A 25,106-nucleotide genomic window follows, 5' to 3' on the forward strand; every position below is an offset into this window, starting at 1 on the left:
AGAATAATCATGAAACCATTTTCATATTCTAGTGGAGAACAAAACCAGCTACTTCAAAAACCTAATACATAGAATGACCTTGTCATAATTTCCAAAGACTTTCATCAATGCAGGACTTACATAAACCCAGAGAAAAGTAACTGCCCTTTGGACAAAAAATAGAAGCATAATCCTAATTAATCCAGACAAGGAAAAAACAAGTCATTATATCTTAAACAATCGCTGAAGATTTATCTAGGAAAAGTTTAAATGACTCTCGGCAGATAAAAAATCAATGAACAATATTATCTTATGGAACAACAACATTACATGAAGATCAATTTAAACCCCAATCATTTAAAGTACACAAGAAACAGCATTATGGTCGCTCGATGATTGATGGAATTCGTCACGGAACCATTTCAAATTTTTTTTCTGCATGAACTTTACTTTATAAAAGAACTCGATGAACTTTGAATCTGCTTCCATCAGTGAAATTAAAGATTTGAATGAAGCAGATTGTGAAGGCAGACTCATGGAATGCTCAAAAACAAAACTACAGATCTATATGATAGGTTTCAACAATTTCTCCCATCTCTTACAAATTTTCATAACTAAAACAATAATTTTGATAAAAAATTGGGGGAAAAAAAATCCATAGTTTCTGACAAGAATATCAAACTTGAACTCTGATCATTCTTTCTACTAACTGCTTCCCCTTTCAAACAATAATGTTTCTCAATTTTTATCTTAAGGGAAGTATAAGGAGATGTGAAGTTTATTGGAATTCGAGGACAATAAATATGGTCTTTTCATCTTTCCCAATTTCAAAATTTCTCATCAATGGAACCACTGACTTGTATGGCCAAATTTACATTCTAAAGAATACTTAATCCATACTTAACATTGATAAACAAGAAAGTTAAAATCATATTTGAACTTTAAAAATTTGAAAAATGTATAGACTTAAGTATGTAAAGGTTAAGTCATACTTGACTTTATTAAACAAACGTCTTGTCTGATAGTAGGATGAAAATGAAGTAAAACCCTGGACAGTATTAGAAAGGGGATTATATTGAGTCTTTTCAATTATAAGTTTTATTGCAAATGAACAGGGCATAATTTTTAAGTGATTTTCTGCAATTTTTTATATCTTTAGCATGTTTAGGAAATCTAGTTGTTTATATATATGTATATATTCTTACATTGGTACCAGTGTATTATCAGATTTATCCAATCAAGATAGTTAAATTATTCAACTCTGAAGTCTGAGTCTACAGGAATCTGTTTCTCTAAAAATGATTATCAAATTAAGAGAACAGAAACCAAGTTTAGGATGCACAGAGTTAAAACTTAATGCCCCTTCCACTATCAATGACTATGGCAGGGGCATAAAAAGAACAAAATTCATACTACATGTACTAGGCATCTTAAAGATCATTCACTACAAGTTTGGTTGAAATTGATAAAGTAGTTTAAGAGGAGACCACAGACGAAGACAACATTGATAATGCATTGTGATTGGCATTATACATGTATCACAGACCTTTGGGCCAGGTGAGCTAAAAAAAACAATTGCACCTTATTGACAATTCATACTGCCTGTAAAACAAACAGGATTCTAACAAACATTCTATAGAAACTCAAGAATCTATGTAAATCGCCTCATAGGTTTTTTGCATACTTAACATTAGAAGACATTAACAATAAGCGTATTTCCTTGTAAGACGATGATAGCAATAAGGTTCGGACAATAATTGTCAATTAGTGATCAATTTCCTTTGTTTCTTATAGAGTCTATTGTGATGTCATAAATTCCAGGAATAATTGGCTTTGTGTCAAGACTCTTCAGATGTCCATTAGACATGATCTGTTGATTAAAATCTTTTTACAATTTACGGAAGCGATATCATGGCTGGCTTTTTGAATTTTTTTCTTACATTAAATATCTTTCAGGGGTAATGCACCAAGGCCATAATAAATAATAGGTTTGTTTGCCCAAACGCTACCTACCCAGAAAAAAGCTGCCTACTCAAATTCTTTTATTGTTCTGATATGAAGAAGTTTTTTTTTAATCAAATAGGCATGAAGACTAATAAACATCTGATACCTCAATTTAAAAAAAAAAAAAAAAAAAAAAAATGCCTACCTACCTACCCACTGTCTCAACCTTTGGGTAGGGTTTGGGCAAACCAAAATATTTTTAAGTGTGGCCCAATAAGGTGTTTTTTATACGAGTTGATAGCCTTTTAAAGCCATGATTATGAAGTCTCATATATTTCCAAGCCACAAACAAAAACTTCAGAATTTACTTTTATTACATCGAATTCTATTTCTGTCAGGGCCTTGATGACCAAGTGTTCTAAGTAGTTCTACTACCATAATCACCTAAACCAGTCAACATTGAGGTTGTGAGTTTGAACCCTTCAAGTGCGGGTGCACTAGATTACAATCTTAAGTGACTGCAGATTTAGAATTGTCAGTTTTCCTATCCAAGGTCGTGGTTTTCTCCGGGCATTTCTGCTTCATCCACCAATAATAACTGGCCCCCACAATATACCTCAAAAGTGATGCTTAAAAGTGGCGTTAAAACACCAACAATGAATCAAACAATCTGATTCTGTCTTTTGAAATATAGATGAGGGGTATATAATGTCAACCCCAAAACACACAAAAAAAATCATCGAGCAATTAAATTAGTCTTTTACATATTAATAAGAAAGGTATTTCATTTTCACATTTGTCTAAGTTGTTGTGATACATACAACAGGTTTGTTCATTGATTCTCCAAAGTATGGGTGGTTTAACTTTTGTATTCCAAAGGTATGCAATGTTACAGTTCAAATAATCTTAATCTACCTTTAAACCAAACCTATTGAGAATTTGGAATTGTCCAGACAGACATTGACGAGTTATTTTCCCAAATCTGAAATGACACTGTTACAATGTATATATATATATTTATAAATGGAAAATCACTGGTACTTCTGAAATGTCTGAGGTACTGTATTAAAACATTGGACAAAACAAGTAGCTAATGAGGTAATAATTTTAACCTGCAAGTTACTGAAAACCAAAATTGTCTGTAAACGTTGTAGTTGCAGCCAAGAAACAAAAAATTATCTGCCATCATGGTGCAGAAAATATGTCTATTCAACTTCAATAGGAAATTACGTTAGCACAGAAAACTCTTGTAGGGTTTTAAATTTGATTCAATGCAATTAAACTTCCCAGAAAGATATCCCTAAAAGTGTTAAATTAATTTAATCAGTGTCTACAAAAGGTACTGTGTACTTTTATGATGATAATAAACAAACATGCATTTAAATTAAATTTGTCACAAACAACTGCCAGGCATCATAAAATGTCACTTTTAATGGCATTAGATCATCTAATTTAGATTTCAGCCATGTTCCCTATACCATTTATAGGCAAATCAATAAGTAAATTTAAAACTATAAATGGACACAGTGTCAACATTAATCTGTCTAATTTCCATAAAATAGATGAACATGATAAAGGCCAAAGCCACAAATGTACTCAAAGCACTTAATTTGTATGCTTCAGTTTTTTAAATGAGGCAGTTCCCAATACAGGAGGTCTCTGATGGAGGACAGGTTATTTGAGGTTATGACATTTTAACCTCAATCAGAATCTCTACTACAATATTTTGGACAGGTATCACCACCCCTATGATATACCAGTTCTAGACAATCTTTATTATAATATTTATTTTTTGTTTTTACATGGTTACCCATCCCAACCCCTATGATATACCAGTTCTAAAATCAAAAGTATTTTTGATAGCAGTACAAATTATAACCAGGTGCTCCGCAGGGCACAGCTTTATACGACCGCAGAGGTCGAACCCTGAACAGTTGGGGCAAGTATGGACAAAACATTCAAGCGTGATACAGCTCTGAATTTGGATTGTGATCAAATTTTTGACATTACATGGTTTTTATTTTACACAAAACAAATGTCAAGATTTTACAAATCAATTAAAGATTTCTTCTTCAAACTTTTAAATCTAAAATTAAATAGTTGACACAGCATAGGTTTCTGACACAGAATGAATGTGGTCTAATGAACTTAAAAGGTTTTTTTTGCCTTTGAGCAATTCACTTTGCTGTTGAATAATCCTCTCAAAAAAATGTTTGAAGAAATTTTCTTTTTATTTATGAAATCTGAAATGAGAAAAATTTAACACCCCCCCCCCTTTTTTTCACATCCCTGTTTCCCTTTTTCCAAAACTGATATCAATTTGCAACTATAACTACTCTTTTAAATACATCATAAAATATTAAAATGTAAAATAAAGTGCTTGCTATCACTGAATGGTAAAGATTGGTTACAATGGTTGTAAAAGTGAATATACATTGTTTATTGTATAAAACAATAAAAAAAACTTCATCAGCAACATTTTATATTGGCAAATTTCCAATGAAGTTATTTACATAAAGTTATTGGCAAATAAAAATAGAAAATGACATCATAGTCATGTCTGGCAAATGTCCAACATACATTATCTAAAAACATTTTAGATAAGATAAGGAAAAAAAGCTTCATCAGCAACATTTTATATTGGCAAATTTCCAATGAAGTTATTTACATCAAGTTATTGGCAAATAAAAATAGAAAATGACATCATAGTCATGTCTGGCAAATTTCCAACATATATTATCAACTACTATTCTATACAAAGAAAGATAACTCCAATTGAAAATTAATTGCTATTGCACAATATTGTGCAATTAGATATTTCTTGCTATTGTGCAATTCTGTGCAATTGAAAATTTCTTGCTATTGCACAATACTTGATATGGAATCCTGATTTGGACCAACTTGAAAACTGGGCCCATAATCAAAAATCAAAGTACATATTTAGATAAAGCATATCAAATAAGCCCAAGAATTTAATTTTTGTTAAAATCAAACTTAGTTTAATTTTGGACCCTTTGGACCTTAATGTAGACCAATTTGAAAACTGGACCAAAAATTAAGAATCTACATACACAGTTAGATTTGGCATATCAAAGAACCCATTTATTCAATTTTTGAGGAAATCAAACAAAGTTTAATTTTGGACCCCCATTTGGACCAACTTGAAAACTAGGCCAATAATTAAAAATCTAAGTACATTTTTAAATTCAGCATATCAAAGAACCCCAAAGATTCAATTTTTGTTAAAATCAAACTAAGTTTAATTTTGGACCCTTTAGACCTTAATGTAGACCAATTTGAAAACGGGACCAAAAATTAAGAATCTACATACATAGTTAGATTCGGCATATCAAAAAACCCCAATTATTCAATTTTTGATGAAATCACACAAAGTTCAATTTTGGACCCTTTGGGCCCCTTATTCCTAAACTGTTAGGACCAAAACTCCCAAAATCAAACCCAAACTTCCTTTTATGGTCATAAACCTTGTGTTTAAATTTCATAGATTTCTATTTACTTATACTAAAGTTATGGTGCAAAAAACAAAAATAATGCTTATTTGGGCCCCTTTTTGGCCCCTAATTCATAAACTGTTGTGACCTCAACTCCAAAAATCAATCCCAACCTTCCTTTTGTGGTCATAAACCTTGTGTTAAAATTTCATTGATTTCTATTCACTTTTACTAAAGTTAGAGTGCGAAAACTAAAAGTATTCGGACGATGACGACGACGCCAACGTGATAGCAATATACAGTCAGAGCTCTGACATAAACAAGTCAGAATAAAATGACTTTCATAGGTCAGATATAATTTGATGTAAGTGTAGTCTCCCTTCTTGCACTCAACATAATATGACTTGTACAGGTCAGTTTATGTCAGACTTTAATTTATCATAAAATGACTTCCACAGGTCAGCTTTTGCATAAAATATTGTGACTTAATATCTTCATATTCTAATAAGATTTATGTCCCTTTTTAATGCATTTTGACTTAGAGAGGTCATTTTTGTTCTGATTTGAAGCAGTCATTACTACCACTTTGTTATCAATCTCCATAAAATATAGTGATTACTAGTTTCGAATATACCCCAAGGGTGACTGGGGTATAGAAATATGGTCACTTGGTCTTCTCCCGACCGGCAGTAAAACGCTTGCGGGGAGTGGGGCGTCCGTTTGGCTGTGCGGGATGTATCAAGTTCGCAGTCACGTCCGGTCAGAAGGGGGACGTTAAATCCGATGTCTCGTGTGAAGAGAGTGCCACATACTTTGCACGTTAAGAACCCTTGCAACAACTCTTTGAGGGGTCCGTAGGTGGCCTGTTGCAAGGCAAAATTGCTGTCCCTATCCAATATACCCTCATTATTTAGTGGCAGTCCAATTTTCCCCGCCACCATCCCAGATGGCCTCTGTTATATCAACCTACCTATTGTATTTATTGTGAACTTGTTCTCGTCCTGAATATGCATGAAATATTTGCCACTGGACGTTAAGCAACCAACAATCAATCAATCAATCTAGTTTCGAATCAAAGAGTTTAAAAAGTGGGGCTCGTCATATCTTCTTCTTTCCAGAATCTTAACATAATATATTTATCTCATCAAATTCAATCATTTCCAAATACAAACAAAAACCAAAGCAGAAAAAATGGATCATACAATTTTCTGTCAATATCAAAAGATTTACAAAATACAATATTGGATACATTTACTAGTACCATGACAATACTTCAAATCTTCCAAGGAAAAAATAAGTTATCTATTCTCATCCACTTTTAGCTAAATTTATCAAGAGCAAACATTTATTATTTTAATATTTCATTGAGGTAAATACTGTTGTGCAAACTGACTCAAACAAGTCACACTATGTTCTGACTTCAAAGAGTCAGTCAAAACTAAACTTATTTCAACCTTTAAGTCTAGCACTGTCATATTGATTTAAAAATGTATGGGAAAGCCAGATATAGGACAGAGAAAATATTAAAGGTCCCCTAAAGTCACAATGAGGACTATAAAAAAACATATTTGGTATATTCAATATTTAAATGCATTTTCTTTTAAACAGGTCAAATCATGTTGTGACTTAAAACAGTCCGCCCAAAACTAAATTTATTGAAATTTTTAGAGTGGGGCACTGACATATGATACTAAATGAAAGTATGGGAACGTCAGACATAAGAAATATATGTAAGATCCCCTAAAATAAATAACCATTTGACTTAATTGTTTCTAAACATTTATCAAATAAATTCACAAATGGCAGATTCAGAAGCAGGGCTTAAAGGAAGTACACCTAAGCTTTGATTGGAAAATTTGTTCTGCAATCTGACTTAAACAGGTCAAATCATGTTCAGACAAATTGACTTAAACAGGTCAAATGGGCATGTTCGGACAAATTGACTTAAACAGGTCAAATCATGTTCTGACTTAAAAGAGTCTGTCAAAAACTAAATGGCTTGCAAAGTTCTGTAAAAGTCGTGCATTATCATGATTGTAATGTGATTGTTAGAATGTATGGATACAAGTAGGAAAGAAAATCACAAAAAAATAAGTCACAATTATAATTATATATAAGAACTATATATATAAAAGATAATTTGGTATATTTTTGATATCTTAATATTTCATTGAGGTAAATCCCGTTGTGCAAACTGACTTGAACAAGTCACATTATGTTCTGACTTCAAGGAGTCAGTAAAAAACTATACTTTAATTAAGTATTGCAACTTTAAGTCTGGGATTGTCATATGCATTTAAGAATGTATAAGAAACTCAGATAAAAGACACACAATAATAAAGTCACAAAAATGTGGACTATAAAAAGTGTATTTGGTATACTATTATTTAATATTCAAATGTATTTTGTTAACAAATTTCTCCAAATTATTTTAAAATTTTATTATATTTCTATATTTTCATGACTTTTTTTCTGTTAAATTAACATTTGGAACTTTCGGTTTTAAAAAACATTATTTTAAAAACCATTTGACTGAATTGTTTCTTAAAAAAAATTATGAATTAATTAACTCAACAGTAGCAGATTCAGATATGGAGGGGGCTTAAAGGAGGAAGACTTAGTTTTGATTGGACATTTTCTTTTCTGTCAACTGACTTTAACAGGTCAAATCGTGTTCTGACTTCAAAGAGTCAGTCCCAACTAAACTTATTTCAACTTTTAAGTCTAGTTTTTTTCATATTGATTTAAAAATGTACGGAAAAGCCAGATAAAAGACAGAGGAAATAAGGTCCCCATACGGCGCAATAATGAGGACTATAAAAAAGTTTATTTTGCATATATTCAATATATTTAAATGTATTTTGTTTTAAACCAGTCAAATTATGTTCTGACTTCAAAGAGTCAGTCAAAAACTTCACTATAGCTAATTATTACAACTTTTTAGTCTGGCATTGTCATGCATTTAAGAATGTATGGGAAAATCAGTTAAAGACACCCAATAATAAAGTCACAATAATGAGGACTATAAAAAAATGTGTTTGGTATATTTTATATTCAAATGAATTTTGTTTACAAATTTCATCAAATCATCTTTAAATTTTATTATATTTTTGTATTTTCATGACCTTTCTTTTCTGTTAAGTTAACACATGGAACTTTTGGTTTTAAAATATATTATTTTAAACCATTTGACTGAATTGTTTCTAATAAACCTATCAATTAATTAACTCAACAGTAGCAGATTCAGATAAGGGAAAAAGGGGAAGAGAGGGGGGGGGGGCTTAGAAGAAGAAGACCTAGTTTTGATTGGATTTGATTTTCTCTGTAAACTGACTTTAACAGGTCAAATCATGTTCTGACTTTAAAGAGTCAGTCAAACATTGTCAAAACTAAACTTATTTCAACTTTTAAGTTTATGATTTTCATATTGATATTAAAATGTATGAGAAACCAGATAAAAGACTGATGAAATAAGGTCCCCTTAAGTCACAATAATGAGGACTATACAAAAATGTATTTGGTATATTTTATATTCAAATGTATTTTGTTAACAAATTTCATCAAATTAATATCTTAAAAATTTATTCTATTTCTGTATTTTCATGACTTTTTTTCTGTTAAGTTAACAAATAGAACTTTTGGTTGTAAAAAACATTATTCTAAAAACCATTTGACTGAATTGTTTCTTATTTTTTTTTTTAACTCAACAGTAGCAGATTCAAATAAGGGAAAAGGGGGGGGGCTAAGATGAAGAAACCTAGTTTGATTGGATTTTTTTTTCTGTAAACTGTCTTTAACAGGTCAAATCATGTTCTGACTTCAAAGAGTCTGTCAAAACTAAACTTATTTCAACTTTTAAGTCCAGGATTTTCATATTGATTTAAAATGTATGGAACATTTTTATTTGATATATTCAAAATTCAAATGCATTTTGTTTTTTAGAGATTTTCATGAAATTGTCTAAAAAAACAAATATTGTATTATTTCTGTATTTTCATGACTTTTCTTTTCTGTTAAGTTAATTAACGTTAAAACATGGAACTTGTGGTTGCAAAAAAAATTTATATTTTAATAACCATTTGACTGAATTATTTCTAAAAAAAGTCAGTAATTAATTAACTCAACAGTAGCAGATTGATATTTAGTGGGGAGGGGGATTAGAGGAAGAACACCTAACTTTGATAGGACATTTTTTTCCTGTCAACTGACTTTAACAGGTCAAATCGTGTTCTGACTTCAAAAAGTCAGTCCCATCTAAACTTATTTCAACTTTTAAGTCTAGTTTTTTCGTATTGATTTAAAAATGTACGGAAAAGCCAGATAAAAGACAGAGGAAATAAGGTCCCCATACAGCGCAATAATTAATGAGGACTATAAAAAAGTTTATTTTGCATACTGATTATTCAATATTTAAATGTATTTTGTTTTAAACTGGTCAAATTATGTTCTGACTTCAAAGAGTCAGTCAAAAACTTCACTTTAACTTATTATTACAACTGTTAAGTCTGGCATTGTCATAAATATATGCATTTAAGAACGTATGGGAAAATCAGATAAAAGACACCCAATAATAAAGTCACAATAATGAGAACTAATATTTTATATTCAAATATATTTTGTTTACAAATTTCATCAAATCATCTTTAAATTTTATTATATTTTTGTATTTTCATGACCACTGAATTGTTTCTAATAAACTTATCAATTAATTAACTCAACAGTAGCAGATTCAAATAAAAGGGAAAAGGGGGGGGGGGGGGGGGGCTTAGAAGAAGAAGACCTAGTTTTGATTGGATTTAATTTTCTCTGTAAACTGACTTTAATAGGTCAAATCATGTTCTGACTTCAAAGAGTCAGTTGAAACTAAACTTATGTCAACTTTTAAGTCTAGGATTTTCATATTGATTTTAAAATGTATGACAAACCAGATAAAAGACTGATGAAATATGGTCCCCTCAAGTCACAATATTGAAGACTATAAAAAAAATGTATTTGGTATATTTTATATTCAAATATATTTTTTTTAACAAATTTCATCAAATTTATATCTTAAAAATTTATTTTATTTCTGTATTTTCATGACTTTTTTTTCTGTAAAGTTAACATATAGAACTTTTGGTTGTAAAAAATCATTATTCTAAAAACCATTTATTGTTTCTTAAAAAAAAATTAATTATCCCAACAGTAGCAGATTCAGATAAGGAGAAAAAGGGGGGGGGGCTAAGATGAAGAAACCTAGTTTGATCGGATTTTTTTTCTGTGAACTGACTTAAACAGGTCAAATCATGTTCTGTTAAAAAAATGTTGAGGAGAAAATACTTAGAAAATCAGACTAAGTTTGGTGACTTTGTTGTCCTTCAAGAAGTGCATACATAATATTTTCACTACAACTATCTATTGGGTGTTTTTTAAATAGATTTTTAGCAACATTTATAACTTTGTAATTTATGTTCAATTTTACACTTGTTATTCTTAATATATATTTTTTTGGGAACAAAATCTTGTCAGGGTTTCTTATGGTACTAGCATGACAAGAGCATTCATATTCTTAAATACTCTAAACATTAAAAACAAGTCATTATCTTCAGATTATTCGGAGTCTTTCTGGCCTTATTAAATTAAAGTCAGAACATTCAGACTTTAATAAGTCAGAACATTCAGACTTTTATGAATCAGAACATTCAGACTTTTATAAGTCAGAACATACTGACTTCCAATGTTCTTCTCACTTCTGTAGAAACAAAGACTATCTATATTTCAAATAAAAGGTTAATGCTTTATGTGGCTAAGCATCTGGGGTAAGAATTATAGATGGTTAACTTCATAGGAAAACATATATGCCACATAATTAGGGATTGACCCTGTATGTCATTCAAATCTTCTTGAAATGACGAACAGGAATATTATATGGTTTAGGGATGGTGATCCAGACCATTTCAAAAAGGGGGATGGGGATGACCCCCATAGACTTTCCCTTTATTTCATTTGATTCATTGTATTGTCCCATATAATAATATATAGGCTTAAGGGGTGGGGTGACGCCAAGGGACTTTATCTTTATTTCATTTGATTTGTCTTGTTGTCCCTTACACTAATATATATGGTTCAGGGGTGGGGATCTTGACCATTTACATGTTTTCACACAGTAGGGGTGAACCCCCCCTCCCCCCAAGGGACTTCTATATTACATTGGGTTTGTTTTATTTTACCATACAAGAATACATATAGTTTAGGGGTGGGGATCTCGACCGTTTACAAAATATAAGAACATTCGCAAATGGCAGGGGAGGGGGCAAACCCAGAGACTAGCCCGGTATATTTCATTCAATTCAATTTGACATTATAACAAGAGGCTCTCAAGAGCCTGAATCGCTCACCTGAATTTTTTGGTTTAATCTCTCATCAATGATTATTTTGGCTTTTCAATTTATTTAAATGTTCTTTGAATCGTCCTATTTTCTTCAAAAGCAAAAAAAAAATCATTTTCTCCTATGTTCTATTTTAGCCATAGGAGCTATGTTTCTTGACATACAAGGAAATGAAATATAAAATTTATACTAGATACTCTGAAACTCTAAAACTCATTTAGCCTAAGTTTGGCTGAAATTGATACAGCAGTTTCAAAGGAGAAGATTTTTTAAAGTAAGTCAACATGATGAACAAATTGTGAAAAAAGTCTTTAAAGGGCAATAACTCCTTAAGAGGTCAATTGACAATTTTGGTCAAATTGACTTATTTGTAGATCTTACTTTGCTTAACATTTTTGCTATTAACAGTTTATCTGTATCTATAATAATATTCAAGATAATGACCAAAAACTGCAAAATTTCCTTAAAATTACCAATTAAGTGGCAGCAACCCAACAATGGTTTGTTTGATTCATCTGAAAATTTCAGGGCTGATAGATCTTGACCTAATGAACATTTTTACCCCATGTCAGATTTGCTCTAAATGCTTTCGTTTTTGAGATATAAGCCAAAAACTGCATTTGACCCCTATGTTCTATTTTAAGTAACGGCGGCCATGTTTTTTGACGGATCAAAAATCGAAGCACACACTTTGTGCAGGATAATCTAAGGAACAATCATGCTAAGTTTCATCCAAATCCATTCAGCAGTTTCAGAGGAGAAGATTTTTTAAAGTTAGCAAATATGATGAACAAATTGTGAAAAATTGTCATTAAAGGACAATAACCCCTTAAGGGGTCAATTGACAATTTTGGTCATATTGACTTATTTGTAGATCTTACTTTGCTGATCATTTTTGCTGTTTACAGTTTATCTTTATCTATAATAATATTCAAGATAATGACCAAAAACTGCAAAATTTCCTTAAAATTACCAATTAAGTGGCAGCAACCCAACAATTGGTTGTTTGATTCATCTGAAAATTTCAGGGCTGATAGGTATTGACCTAATGAACATTTTTACCCCATGTCAGATTTGCTCTAAATGCTTTCGTTTTTGAGATATAAGCCAAAAACTGCATTTGACCCCTATGTTCTATTTTAAGTAACGGCGGCCATGTTTTTTGACGGATCAAAAATCGAAGCACACACTTTGTGCAGGATAATCTAAGGAACAATCATGTTAAGTTTTAACCAAATCCATTCAGTAGTTTCAGAGGAGAAGATTTTTTAAAGTTAGCAAATATAATGAACAAAAGGTGAAAAATTGTCATTAAAGGACAATAACCCCTTAAGGGGTCAATTGACAATTTTGGTCATATTAACTTATTTGTAGATCTTACTTTGCTGATCATTTTTGCTGTTTACAGTTTATCTTTATCTATAATAATATTCAAGATAATGACCAAAAACTGCAAAATTTCCTTAAAATTACCAAATAAGTGGCAGCAACCCAACAATGGTTTGTTTGATTCATCTGAAAATTTCAGGGCTGATAGATCTTGACCTAATGAACATTTTTACCCCATGTCAGATTTGCTCTAAATGCTTTCGTTTTTGAGATATAAGCCAAAAACTGCATTAGACCCCTATGTTCTATTTTAAGTAACGGCGGCCATGTTTTTTGACGGATCAAAAATCGAAGCGCACATTTTGTGCAGGATATACTAAGGAACAATCATGCTAAGTTTCATTCAAATCCATTCAGTAGTTTCAGAGGAGAAGATGTTTGAAAAATTGTTAACGACGACGACGACGTCGACGACGACGACGACGACGACGACGACGACGGACGCCAAGTGATGAGAAAAGCTCACATGGCCTTTTAGGCCAGGTGAGCTAAAAAGGAATATATATATGGTTTACAGGTGGGGATCTCGACCATTTTCAAGATATAAGATCATTCTCAAATGACAAGGGGTGGGGCGACCCATAGAGACTAGCCTGGTATATTTCATTATACTTTACAGAGAGAAAAAATTGAGTTTAGGGGCAGGGATCTCAACTGTTCAACATTGTCAAATGACAGGGGTAGGGTGATCCCTGGAGCCTTACCCTACATTTCATTTGATTTGTTTTTAATATCATATTCCATGTTCATAATTGAAAAACCCGTTTTGTGAATCTCTTTATAATGTTCTCAAGTTAAAATCTATACTATTAAACCAGAAGACCTCATTTTGGTTGTCGCTTCTCCTCCTTCCACAATAAATTAATCATCATGCCTCTGTGTCCTATAGGTAACATGTATAGTCGCATTTGTCATCCATTCTTATGATCATTCAGTTTGGGTTATTTTGGGATAAAAACGAAAAAGAATGCGTCCGGATATTTTCCCATCATTGGACAAAACTTTAGTCTTCCGGTTTGTGTTTTTCTGTACTTTGAACATACAAAGACTATGAATAAAGTATATAAATTTGCTTTGTGCTATCATTTTGAGTTCTAGCATGCATCATCCTTGCTTAACGTGTTTCAGTTTGGGTTATTTAGGGAGGAAAACGAAAATGAATAATATTTGCTATTTACTATCAATTAGTTTAAAGTGGCTGATCCAGAACCTTTCATGAGGGAGGGGGCGCTGACTGACCTAAACGGAGGGGGGGGGTTCCTCTCATGCTTCAGTGATTCCCAGGGTCCCAGCCCCCCCCCCCCTTGGGATCCACTTATGGTTTAATATCAACGGCGGTCACTGCGGATATATTTCTGTATACTTACATACATTTATTTACTATGAATAACTGTTTTTGTTACAAAAACAGAAGGGATAAAAATCGGGGTATTTGGAAAATAGGGGGAGGGCAAAAAAATGTGCCCAGTCCCTAAGTACCTTTGACTTTTGATACCTCTCCTGAAATTCTTCAGTCAGTATATTTTTTTTTACAGTTTACATACAGTTATTACGCTCTATTTCCCCGCGATTTCGCGGGTGTGTTCTAGTCATTTTTAAAATAAAAATAAAAAAAATATTTCGGTTCTTTAGTTAAACCCTCCCTTCCCTTTTCCTTTATTAAAATTATTCCGATTTCATTTCATTTTCATTAATATCAATATTCAAAAGATCGTTTTTCTCATTGGGAGAAACGAAAAAACAAATATATTTATAAGCCGCAAACTCGGAAAGGTTAAAAAGTCAATTCATGATTGAGTTTAAAAATAGAAAAATCACGTGATGATGTTCAGCTCGAAGCAATAATTTTACTTTTAAAATTGCACTGACTGGTTATTAATGTTAATACTGTTAAGACAACACGAGTTGTCTCCCGAAAATAACAGGTCATTATCATAACAACATTTTCTGACCTGAACAAGTCAGAATTGTCAGACACCAGGTCATCTCAAAGGCCACGCGTCCGTATTTACAGGTCACGCGCCTTCATGAAACAGCAACAAAATCACTTGCAAAGACCTTCTTCACACGCAAAAAATATTAAAATGGCCATGAAAATACGGAGGTAATATGTATTACCTTCTGAAAATGACCACATTGACCTTGATTTTCACTAAAAAAACGTAAATAATCACTATATTTTCAATAACTTCTCGTTCGAGAAACTCCCAAAACAACGACTCTCAAACACGTGATCTCTCGCAAAAAACCACGTGATCGTATATGTCTTAGATCGGCGGCAAATTCAAAATATCTTCTGGTTTGACGGACTCGATGGAAAACTATGCAAAACAAAAATTGACCCGTACAGGTCAGAATTTCAAAACATTTTCTGACTTGAAGAAGTCATTTTGTTCTGACTTGTTTATGTCAGAGCTCTGACTGATATACGACCAAAAAATTAAAATTTTTGCGGTCGTATAAAAATTAGTTTTGACAAGCTTTGACCTAAATTTATAAAGATTTTTTTCTCAAATGTGGTGATCTAGTGGTTTCATTGAGTCCCATTTTAAGAAACCTAAACATTTATAACACACACCAAAGCAACATTACGAGTCACTCAGTTGGCCTTGTTTAAGGTTAATGCATTAGCCATATATCATGTATATGTAGCTTTTAGCCATATATCATGTATGTAGCTTTTAGCCACACCCCTCTCACCCCAAACCCTTTCCACCCTATGAGTCATAATGAATGCCTCGGGAACCTTCTAACAATTATTTTTTCCCCTCATAAGACAACTTAAATACATTTTGCAACAATTTTTAAAGATTGGACCAAGACGTAAATTACAAAATCCAGCTGTGCTGTAATGCACATCAATGCTCAGACAACTATCTCAATGAGACATGAGGAAACTGACTTACAATTAACACATAATTAAACCAACATTTAAACTGTATGATGTAATTAGCCTTGATAGCTATGTCTAAAGAGACTCTTGATGATATTGCCCCTGTTTTCCAAGTGGATGGAGCAAATTTTTTGCACAATTACACAATAATTGACTAGCATGTACAATGATGTAAGACTGCAACTTATTGTTTATTTCATTTGGCTCATTTCTTTTGAAGTTTTCTTCACTGCTCCTTTCAAATTAAATATCTAATTACATTTTTTTTTTTTTGGTAAACTACATTAACAAATGAATTAATTATGTTCTAACTTCAGTGCTTTAATCGATTTCAATAAACATGCTACTACAACCCTATAATGAAAAGTTTCTGTTTTAATTATAAAACAATTGAACAAAATAAAAGTGTGCTGCATTACATATTGATGTCTAGAATTAGCGAATTGTGGGGGATACATTCATTTTCAAGTGTACCTATTTTTGTGGATTAATGAAAAATTTATTTTCTTGGATATTTGATTGCACGATTTAGCCAAACTCTGCATACAGGCATTTAAAAAGATTGTATTCCATTGACCATCAAAATGTGTGGTTCATCTTTACCAACATACAAAATCCACAAAAAAATGTTATCTTATACTTTTTTAGTGCATATATCGTACAGCAGGTTATTTTCTTGGTTGTAAAATTTCAGAATTTTCAATGAATAAGGTATACAAAATATTTTGGCGGTTGATATTATTTTGGGGGATTCAATGTTTTTTTCTATACCTTTGCATGTGCACTTTTAAATTGGTGGAATATATTGGCGATTTTGTTCTATCTGCAAAAAAATAAGCAAAAATTTACACCCTGCGAAAATAACCTACTACACGGTATTACATGACCATACTCTTCAAGACATTTTAGTATTTTTCTAACTTCTTTTTCTTACAGTGAGGGTCTTACTCATGGTCAAGTGGTCTTAGAAGTCAATCTAGTGAACACTAGCCTGTCTACACTGAGGTTCTGTGTTGGATCCCCAATCCTAGAAAGTATGTTCAAATCCAATCTCATCGCCAAAGATTGCCAGTTTTAATGCAGAAGGGTGGTGGCTCTATATGAACTTGTACTTTAATTCTCTATCGCATAAGACTCAGGCAACCAGGATATAGCCAATTTCAAGCATGCTGAAAGTTGCATTAAATACCAACAGTTAATTAATCAATCTAACATGTAGAAATAAACTGTTATCACAGAGATATGGCTCGCAATTTTGTAATTTTGATTATGCAAATGTTGCAATTAAAATGGTAAGGCTAATATTCAAAGTCAATGAACCATGACTGAGGTACATGGCATAACCATCTGCATGGAAATGTGATGTGTCAATGCTAATACAACTGCATACCAAATATCATTGACCTTCCACTTGTGGTTCACCACAAACTAGGCCTAATCACAAACTAATATATTGTTGACGCCGCCACCAGAACAGCACATCTAAGTCTCGCTTTTTTATTCAGTCAAGCGATACAAAAACTGAAAAGGATACACATCTTTCATATCATCTAATGTTGGTGCTCTGAGAATGTCTTGAATATTGATAATCTGAAAAATAAACAAGATTAAATTATTGCTAAAGTTACAATATCTTTTTTTTTTGTCTGAATACAAGCTGTTAACAAATTTATATTGATACCATATACAGATTTTGGCCAGATCTATGAACATTTACAAAGGAGTAGGTTCAGTAAGACCCCTTTTTGGCCTCAAAATATAGCAGTTTTAGAAAATTGTGAAAATGTAATCGTTTAGATATTTATTGCAAAGTAGAATGCTTCTGCTATATAAATATGGGCTGTTTTTGACAAAACAATGCACATATATCGGGTACTAGCATCATTAAGTCATGCTAAATTACTGAAATCTTCACAATTGTAGCATTTTAGTTAAATTTTAGACGGTTTCCGTCTGAAATGAAAGTGGCCGCATTCGTGTTCATTCATAATATTGAAATGTAAGTTGTATTTGATGATAATACATAATATATATAAAGGTTAAGGATGAACACGGATGCGGCCACTTTCATTTTTGACAAAAACCATCTGAATAGTGACGATTTTTGGCATATTTGATAGATTTTTCATATTTAAGCTTGAATCGGGGCGTTTTAAATGACTTATTAAGTTAAAATCTTCCCCGTTAACTAATTGAATCAATTGAAATAGACACTTAAGTGTTTAGAAAGTGTCTAAAATCTTTCGTTAGATGAACTTGAAAATTGAGACTGAAATCGGCCCTTACCGGACCTACTCCTTTACTTCAAAATGCTCAGTGTCAAAATTGTACAAAAGATACCAAAATCATATATAATGGAATTTTCAATACACTGCAATACCAACTTTATTGGTGCTCAAATTTTAGTTACCATGGTTAAGCAATGTTTTGGAAAAACAGTGAGCACAAACATTTTTTCCTACCTCTTACTGCTTTCAAATTATTTTGATATTTTTATTTTGCTGTTCATTCAAACAATGTTCAGACAGTAACTTTTTCTTATAATTTGTCTTAAGGCAAAATATATCAATTCTTTACTTATAGACATTTATTTCAAATGTCAAAGTAACACTACAAATCTTATATATAATCTATCTGTATCTCACTAATTCAACACAAGTCTTACATTGGCGGATCCAGAGGGGGGGGTTCCGGGGGTGCGCACCCCCCTTTGGTTTTGCCAATTTTTTTTTTGTTTTTTTTTTGTTTTTTTTTTTTTGGGGGGGGGGGGGGGGTCCTTTACTTTAACAAACATCCCTCAATTATCTGTATTCTAAATTTGAGTCCTGTACACATAGTAGTTCTGTTTATAATCCGGATTTCTTACCTAAGTAGGTCCATCCAAAATCCGGATTTTTTACTGGTTGACACCAGCGTGCTGCGACGTTAACTTACGTTTGTTATGAATAGAATCATGGATACTGATGAACTTAGGTCGATGAAAGAGCTCATAAATAGTAACAATGAAGAAGATATTAGATCGAGTTTTATATATTACCACCAACATCTAAAACATGCTCTAAATGTCAGTGATGATGATCCACAAAATCTACGTTCCAGTGCTTCAATTGACACTTTATCAAATGTTTTAAAACCAGAAGATTGTGGATTGATTGCCGTAAAAACCTTGGGGAATGGAAACTGTTTGTATAACAGTGTTTCGGAATATTTTTCGAGTGAGTAAATAAAAGTTAAAACTCAGTGTTACTGTACAGTTTTAAATAATCAAAGAAATCAAATTTATAAACGTCAAACCCAAATTCGTTCATGTCAATGATGCCTCTTGACTGAAGAAATGAGATTGGCAATGAAACCACCATTTAATTTTATGTAAAATAATATTACCTAAAACACACACACACACACACACACTCAACGATTATGGGGATATATTGGATAACACAATAGTAAGTTTTATTGTTTACAGTCGGGTTTTCATTTTCGTATCAACCTAAATTCGATGCACGTACCAACACTCGGCAGCAAGCCGAGGTGTTCATATGAAAAAAGTCGGTGTTCATATTAAAAAGGAGGTGTTCAAGCTTGAACACCTCGGCAGGCTGCCAAGTGCCATATGAATTCCCGCTAGTATCGACCCCCCCCCCCCCCCCCCCCCCCCCCCCCCCCCCCAAAAAAAAAAACCTTGACAAACACTAAACAAATAAAAAATGCTAAATTTAAGTAAATTAAAAAACCAACATCAAATTAACCAAAAAATCAAAAACAAAGGGGGAGGGGGAAAGACGTTTTCAAGGATAACGCAATTTTAAAACTTTTAAAACCTTGCAAAAATGATACAAAATCACTTTAACGTTTTTAAAAGGGAATTATAAAAATTATGAAAATACTCGGATAACTAGCTCCTCTTTAACGTCCATACAAATATACTTTGTGATCTACCTTTGCTAGTTTCATTTGGATAACTTTTATTCTTTCTACATTACCTTCAAAGTTTTCATCTGTATGTTTTGTAAAGATCTGTTTATTGTAAACAATAGTTTTGTGTAAGTGAGTTACTAACTTTGACCTCGGGTTCAAGCTAGGGGATGAACTTAGTCCTTGCATGACCACCTCGACGCTCCGCGTCTCGATGCGGTCTACTTTTTTTACAGTCCGATAATAGATAATAATTTTGGTTGTAGGTGACGACAGACATTCAACGTTGTTGCGATATCTGGTTGCAGCAGAGCTTTATCTCAATGCCGAGCAATATGCCAATCATCCTGTTCTTCGCGAAGCACAATCTGACAATAGGATGTTCACCGTTCATATAGATACAATTTTTTCTTTATTACTAACCGATGAATCTTGTGATGAATTTGATAGAGTACGATGTAAGAATTCCACCGTAAAATTTGAAGCAAGGTTAACATGCCGGAATTTCCGTTGGTCGTCTTTGATTCATCTTTTAGCTCTCGTAAACATCATGGACAGGCCAATATTTTCTGTATATCCATCTGTAAATGAAGGTTTTCGATCCTTGTTTCACAGAATAATTTATCCTGTACGACAATATAACTATTCAGAAAGCAATAACAACCAACCAACATTTGGAATCATGTGGACACGTGACGGCGATTTGGATTCACGTCAGGGATTCCGTTTTGAACCAAACCACTTCGCGTTGATGGTAAGACCGGAAGAAGTGACCAATGTTGGTAATGACCAATGTATGGGTGACACAGACAGCATGGATTATGAATCGTTTGCTACATCGAGGGACAGTATAAACGTGGACCCAGACACACTTTTTGTCTCAGATGACACAAATGACGACACAAACCTTAACCATAGCTCTAATATGGATATCGATATTAACTCTATTCCCGTAAATTTAGAAAATAGTCCAATCCCTGACGTTATTCCTATCGTTAATGAAACTGAGGCAGACGCAGACACGGCTACATGTGTCAGTTCGACAAACCCCGATTTCTTGTCACATGATGTTGGAGATATTTTTGGCTCCATATCGTCGATCACGGATGAACAAAAACATGTATTCCTGAAGGATCATTTTTTTCCTGATGAAAATTATACTGATTTTATAAAACAGCATATTACAAAGGGCAAACAGAAAAGGCAATATACATTAAGTTTTCAAAGATCTTGGTTAACGCAATATCCATGGTTAGTCTATAGTCCAAAACAACAAGGAGGTTTGTGTAAGTTCTGTGTTCTATTCCAACCAAAGAATGAACGAATAAAAAATGCAGTTTTGGTAAACCGACCCTTCACTAATTTATCAAAAGCAACCGGAAAAGACGGCGTCTTGCAGACTCATGCAAACTGTCAGTATCACAAAGAGTCTGTGTCACTAAGTTCTGAGTTTCTTAATAATTATTCGAAACCCCAAGAGAGTATCCAGTACAAACTTTCATCAATAAATGAGAAAAACTACAATTTGAATTGTCATATACTTCACAAAATCGTCCAAACTATCGTACTTTGTGGAAAGCAAAACATAGCTTTGAGAGGACATCAGGATGATAGTACAACGCCAAGTCAAGCTACTAATAAAGGTAATTTCCTAGCCATTTTGAACTTACTTGCAAAGTCAGATGACACTCTAAAAACTCACTTGGAAAGTCCAGGAAATAAAAATGCAAAATACACATCAAAGACGATTCAAAATGAGGTAATTGAAATCGTAGGTATGTACATTAGAAACAAATTGACCGCACAGCTAAAGGACGAAGGAGCTGTTTTCACAATCATAGCTGACGAGACAACTGACGTATCTAACCATGAGATGCTTGCATTATGCCTACGTTTTGTATCAGCTAATAACCAAAATGTTGAAATTAAGGAAATTTTTTTCGACTTTGTACATTTAAATAGAACATCTGGCAACAAAATAGCTCAATGTATTATTGATTCGCTCAGTCGTCACGGAATAGATGTCAACAAATGCAGAGGACAAGGCTACGATGGAGCAGGAGCCATGTCATCGGCAAGAGTTGGGGTCCAGGCTCGTATTAAAGAAGTATCTCCATTAGCACTGTATGTTCACTGCAACAGCCATGTTTTAAATCTTAGTATTGCTGCAGCTTGCAAGATACCTTCTGTTCGCAACATGATAGATTCTTTAAATGAAGTTTACTTGTTCTTCCATAATTCCCCAAAAAGACAAACCTATTTTGAACTTGTAATCGAACGGCTTGAAATTCCTTCCAACGTGAAAAAAATCAAAGGTCTTTGCAAAACCCGTTGGATTGAAAGACATCAATGTTATGAAACTTTCTATGAACTATATACAACCATATGCCGTACATTTGAAGGTATTTTGAACTTAGAAAATGCAGAGGCTCTTGTTGATTTACCTCATGGTCCGGTGGAATGGGACAGAGAAACAAGGACAAAGGCACAAGGTCTCTTGCATACTATGGAAAGTTCCATGTTTATCGTTGCTTTTGTCACTGTGAAGAATTGCTTGGAAGTTATAAAACCCACTGCCGTAAAATTACAGAAAAGGGAGCAAGATATATATTCTGCTTACCAATACATAGACAATGCTAAAACAACAATATCTCAGTATCGTAAAGATATCGATGACCTTTTTCGAACTTGGTTCAAGGATGCTGAGGCACTTGCAGCTCTAGTTGGTACAGAAATAACAAAACCAAGAATAACAGGTCGACAGACAAACAGAGCTAATGCTACGAGTGATTCTGCAGAAGAATACTTCCGTAGAAATATGGCTATTCCATTTAGTGTCCATTTAGATACTGAGATGAAAACCCGGTTTCAATCTCAAGACAGAGTTGGTGTTGAGTTGTTTGGATTGCTTCCAAGTTCTTCAAAGTCAATCAGTGATATTGAGGATTTTGTTAAAAAACTGTCGTTTTGGAAAGATGATTTAGTCGCCCCTTCATCTCTCAGATCTAAGTTGCAGTTATGGAATAGGTTTTGGGAGGGAAAGGATCCACTGCCAGACAGTTTACTCGATGTCTGAACGTCGCTGATGAAGACATATTCCCAAATATCAGGAAACTTCTAATAATTGGTTGTACATTGCCAGTAACAAGTTGTGAAGCCGAGAGATCCTTTTCCACCCTACGTAGGACAAAAACATATCTACGAAACAGTATAGGAGATGAAAGACTGGCAGGACTTACACTTATGAATGTTCACGGAGATGTTGACATCAACATTGAAGACATTTGTAAACTTTTTATCCAATCTCATCGAAGACGTATGTTTAAAAACAGTCTACTTACAGCAAATGATTAACAATTTACACATTAACTTCTTTACCATTTTGACATTTATCAATCTTCAGTGCTGAACTTGTACTAGTTTTTGAATTGATATCTTCCAGGATAACATATAATATGGGTACATGCATATTCATTTTTATATTGGAAAAAACATCTTTTAGATGGAACATTTTGTTCTTGTTCAATTTTGAAAAAAATATATGTACATAATTGTCAGAGAATTAAATATCGGAGTTGTAGTTATTACTCAGTCAGATCAGTCTGTTCTATATTTTGTGTTTGAGTCATTAAATTAAATAATGCATTAAGACAATCGAAAGACGATTTGAGTTTGAACCATAAATGTACTACTTTTGAACCATCTCCTTGTTCAACTTTGCTGACAGACGTTTAGTTGATCAGCCTTTCTGTCGTTCGTAATCGTCCGTCAAATTGAGGTTTACCTTTGGTTTTAAACTGATTTCTCTGAAACTTGAACTCGGAATGGATTTTCCAATCTCTAACCGGATTTATCATCCGTTGCTCTCCCACATAGGACAAGGGGCCGCCGATAACTCTGTTTGGAGATTGCGGATCTTCGTCATATGTACACTTATACGTCAAATATGTTCAGTCGGAACTTAGTTGCTTTAGAGCCACATTCCTTTGATCAACTACATGACTGGTGATACCATATTTAATATCAATAAGCTTCGATGACGACCGAACTAGAACTTGTGGTGCGATGGCCTAGGTATTATGGCACCATATATAACCTTTTTATATCAGCTCCACTGTTTAAAACTTTTGCATGGTACTAGTATATCGCGGAAAACCTGTTTTTGCTCAAAATTGTTGAACTACATATAAAAAACATTAAAAAGTATGGTTTCAAAAAACAGAAATTAAGTGCCAGGAAATCGTCAGAATGCAGGATTTTGCAGCATTTTTCTCAGAGCTTCCGGGGGCCTTGAGCGGCCCCCGTACCCCCTGCCGTAAAACGACCTCTACGAGGTCGGTAGAGTCGCTTTGCGACTCTGATTTATCCAGCACCCCCCTTTCGTTTGAGGCTGGATCCGCCACTGTCTTATATCTATCTATATATCATGTATATCTTGTTGTATATATCTATTCCAAATAAAACTTGATTAAAATAGATATAGATTTTTCCCCTTCATTTTGACATCATTGTCTTTCAAACAAACTGTCTGTTCACTTTCGAACGATGTCAATAGCTGGCTAATTGATTTCAAGGATGAAACAGAAATATAATGTTTACAGTTATTACTATGTAGACACAGATGGCTAATCAAATTGTTTTCTCCTGTTAACTTTCATCTTTAATTTGAGAATTTATTCAACAAATGGTGGCAGTTAAATTAGTTTTTTACCCTTTATAATGAAAATATTTAGTTGTGTTTTCAGACTACCTAATATATTATAACCATACATAAATCATTTTTCAACAATTTTGGTTGAGTACCGTAAGTGTCGAGAATTTTTCTTCTATAATAAAATTTTACAGCTTATCCATAGAGAAAGTTCACACAATTCTATAAATAGAAGCTGATCTCATAATATAGATGCTTTCAAGAGTACATGTACAAAAAACATTGACAAATATTTGCATCACACGAGTAAACGGTGACGTAACGATGTTTCGTATAATCTGCACTTTCATGGAAACATTATGACGACATGGTAAATAACAAATTGATCGCTCTAGTCTAATATAGTACTACAATAGTTCCAACAAGTGAAGCCATTATCCCCCAACTGCATTTATCTATTTTAGATCTCCTTGTCTATATCGGGAATTTTTATGACAGTAGAATCGGCAACCTAA

At 33.1% G+C, this 25,106-nt stretch overlaps 1 protein-coding gene across 1 annotated transcript in view; it reads right to left on the reverse strand.

The window, feature by feature from the left end:
- Positions 1–25,106, reverse strand: part of LOC139529050 (mitogen-activated protein kinase 1-like) — a gene marked incomplete in the record, with an annotated part of 58,932 nt that overhangs the window by 16,460 nt on the left and 17,366 nt on the right. Inside the window, 1 exon segment of the mRNA XM_071325291.1 lies at positions 17,560–17,615. Within this exon segment, the coding sequence (XP_071181392.1) occupies positions 17,560–17,615 (56 nt within the window).

This window comes from Mytilus edulis, chromosome 6, assembly GCF_963676685.1.
Source record: "Mytilus edulis chromosome 6, xbMytEdul2.2, whole genome shotgun sequence".
Lineage (NCBI taxonomy): Eukaryota > Metazoa > Mollusca > Bivalvia > Mytilida > Mytilidae > Mytilus > Mytilus edulis.